The sequence below is a fragment of the Gracilinanus agilis genome, unplaced genomic scaffold (genome assembly GCF_016433145.1).
Source record: "Gracilinanus agilis isolate LMUSP501 unplaced genomic scaffold, AgileGrace unplaced_scaffold58023, whole genome shotgun sequence".
Lineage (NCBI taxonomy): Eukaryota > Metazoa > Chordata > Mammalia > Didelphimorphia > Didelphidae > Gracilinanus > Gracilinanus agilis.
In genome coordinates, this window is record NW_025393590.1 from 3,166 (window position 1) to 6,741 (window position 3,576).

At 37.2% G+C, this 3,576-nt stretch overlaps 1 protein-coding gene across 1 annotated transcript; it reads right to left on the minus strand.

Moving 5' to 3' along the window:
• Positions 1-263: 263 nt before the first annotated feature.
• On the minus strand, positions 264-1,253 carry LOC123256348 (vomeronasal type-1 receptor 4-like). The gene has a single exon (XM_044684983.1). The coding sequence runs from the start codon at positions 1,251-1,253 to the stop codon at positions 264-266; it is 990 nt and encodes a 329-aa protein (XP_044540918.1).
• Between the last annotated feature and the right edge of the window lie 2,323 nt (positions 1,254-3,576).

Below are 3,576 nucleotides of genomic sequence, written 5' to 3' on the forward strand. Positions count from 1 at the left end.
TGTTTGCCTAGAAAAAATCTAAGTTAGGATATGTCTAAAAAGTAAATAATACTTGGAAGTTGAGAATATTCATGCTTTCTGGCCAATGACAATTTCCTGACTGGCAAATTCTTTCAGATTAAATTATTGGGGTTACCAAGGGAAGTATATCTATTTTAAAAGGACCAGGGAACACCAGCAGAGTGTTTCCTCTCATGGCATCTTGGGAAAAAGCTTCAAAGGGAGAAGTGAAATTAAGTTAAATGGGTATATGAATTAAATATCTAGGGGACTCCATTTCCAGCAGAAACATTCCAAGTCTCTATGCCTGTAGAAGTCTTCCCTATGTATGTGCATTTCAATAGTCTTTCAACCTGCTGATGAATACAAGTCCTGGGTATCTGGTTGCCAGTGCTGATCAAAATAAAAGGGCTGATTGTTGGATAACCTAGAGAGAGGAGGACTGAGGAATGTATCATCCAATCTTTTGCAAGTTTAGAATAGAACACATGTAGAATAAAAAAAGAACTAAATACATTAAATGAAATAAAGGTTCCCACTAAAAGCAGGATAGCTTGTGTGGCTCTGGCTTCAGGAGATATTTTTGTGGAAAGACTATTACTATGAATATGATTAACATTCCTCTTGTGTCTGTATAGGATTAAGACCATGTAAGCACTAGAACATACCATGAGACAGAGAAAAAAAATGTCATGGACGCATTCTGTGATTATAAATTTTATATGACTTTTATTACCCAAATCTAGAGCTCTATAGCCAGTATTGCATCCATCTTCACTGGCTGTGGTATTCTTCAGACCAGTGTTTTGTAGAAATACAATCATGTCTAAATGTAGATAAAAAACCCAGCAAAGAAGAATGCTTGGCATGATGCACTTTGGTTCTTTAATTTTGAGCTCTACCCATCTGGAGTCATTGGGACTAATAGTGATGGCTTGGAAGATACTCAAGAGGCAAGTGCTACTCAGGGAAAGGCCCCGGGATATTATCTGCATATATGTTATTATACCAATCTCAAGGTCATTTAGGAAACATTTCACCCCCCAAAGTCTTGTTGTAGTGGGTATTCCTCTAAAGAGAAGCAACATGGCATTGGAAAAAGACAAATGGATGATAAGTAGTTTTTTAAGTCTTGCTCTATGATCAGTGAGGAAATTAATGGTATTTAGGAACAGAAGGATGCAGTTCCATATGAATCCAAGTCCAGTTAGTTGTAGGTAGAGTATCCCCAGAATTTCATTATAAGTCAGCATTTCTTAGTAGTCTTGTGAAAATGACTTGCTGTTACCTTGAATGTGAACTATGGAGAAACACATAGTATTATGTTGTTAGAAACTGAGATTTTCCCATTGAAATCCCCTGGCATATTTATTGATCAGTAAATTTTCTCAAGACAATGGGTAGTGATTTACTATTAAAATCAAAAATTAACTTCTTAGAGGAAAATATTTTATCATTTAATTTTCCTCTATGCATAAAGAACCCAGGGCAGCTATATGGTACAATAAATGGATTGCTAGCACTTAACTTCAAATCTAGTCTCAGACACTTAGTTCTGTGATCCTATGTAATTATGTCCTTTAACCTTTTTTGCCTCAGTTTCCTTGTGTATAAAATGAGCTAGGGAAAGAAATGGCAAGCTACTCCAATTTCATTGCCAAGAAATTTCCAAATAGGGTCACAATGAGTTGGACTTCACTAATTGACAAAACAAAAACAAGATGACCTTTGAACCTGTCCTTCAACACAGTGACTTCATCCTTGTTTTATTTCTCAGGCCTTCATCCATGAAGCAGCAAATAAGGGCTAGGGATTGGGGTGAAATGACTTATCCAGGATCACACAGCTAGGAAGTATCTGATTCTAGACTTGAATCTGGGATCTCCCATTTCCAGGTCTGGTTCTCTATCCACTGAGCTGCCTAGGTACCTCTTCAAAGTTTCATTTTAAAATTACTCAATTTTCCACTGTGCTCTCTGGAATGTTATTTTTCAGTTACTCCATATCAGTCACATGATTAAAATTCTGGAAGTTATTTTCTACATAACCAAGTATGCTCTACTTTTCTCATTGATTTCATTTTTTGTTTAACAGACTTACTCTTATTCATATTTTTCTTGCATTCCCTCCCTCAATCACTTTGATGAATCTTGCACTTCTATATTCTATTATTAAGTGTCCTTTATCCCCTTTTATTATCACATCTCTTGCCATTAAAACATCAGACTTTAATTACTCTCATTGTTGCCTTTCGTTTATTCATATTTCACTCAGTAAAGTTGGAGAAAATCATTCAAACATGACTGAATTCTCTGCAAAGTTACATTCCATAATGTTGACTTAATGCTCACCGGGGAAAAGCAATACCTTTACCAATCCCTAAGCAACCCACTATCCATTCACAACTATTCTTTCCCAAATATTTTCATCACTTTTCAAATTTCCAGTGGCTCTCCAATGTCCACAATCTCCACTAAGAACCTAATACTATATATCTCTAAAAATGGGTTATAGCTCTTTCTTTTTCCTCTCTCCACATCTCTCATGTCATTAAGATGCCTCCTGCAATTAGTACCTCTTTCCATCTTGTCTCCCATAATCATGTTTCTTTTGTCTTCACTGATTCTACTGTATACACAAGTGATGTCAGCCCATCACTTCTTTTTTTATACATTTATTAATATTCATTTTTAACATGGTTACATGATTCATGCTCCTACTTTCCCCTTCACCCCCACTCTCCCCCCACCCATGGCTGATGCACATTTCTACTGGTTTTAACATGTGTCATTGATCAAGACCTATTTCCAAATTGCTGATAGTTGCATTGGTGTGATAGTTTCGAGTCTACATCCCCAATTATGTCCTCCTCAACCCATGTGTTCAAGCAGTTGTTTTTCTTATATGTTTCCTCTTCTGCAGTCCTTCCTCTGAATGTGGGTAGGGTTCTTTACCATAAATCCCTCAGAGCTGTCCTGTGACATTGCATTGCTGCTGGTACAGAAGTCCATTACATTCGATTTTACCATAGTATATCAGTCTCTGTGTACAATGTTCTTCTGGCTCTGCTCCTTTCACTCTGCTTCAGTTCCTGGAGGTCTTTCCAGTTCACATGGAATTCCTCCAGTTTATTATTTCTTTGAGCACAATAGTGTTCCATCACCAGCATATACCACAGTTTGTTCAGCCATTCCCCAATTGAAGGATATACCCTCCTTTTCCAGTTCTTTGCCACCACAAAAAGTGCAGTTATAAATATTTTCATACAAGTCTGTTTATTTATGATCTCTTTCGGGTACAAACCCAAAAATGGTATGGCTGGATGAAAGGGCAGGCATTTTTTATAGCCCTTTGAGCGTAGCTCCAAATTGCCAGCCAGAATGGTTGGATCAGTTCACAACTCCACCAGCCATGCATCAATGTCCCAGTTTTGCCACATCCCCTCCACCATTCATTACGTACCCCTTCTTTCTTTTTAGCCAATCTTCTAGGTGTGAGGTGATACCTCAGAGTTGTTTTGATTTGCATTTCTCTAATTATTAGAGATTTAGAACACTTTCTCATGTGCTTATTGAT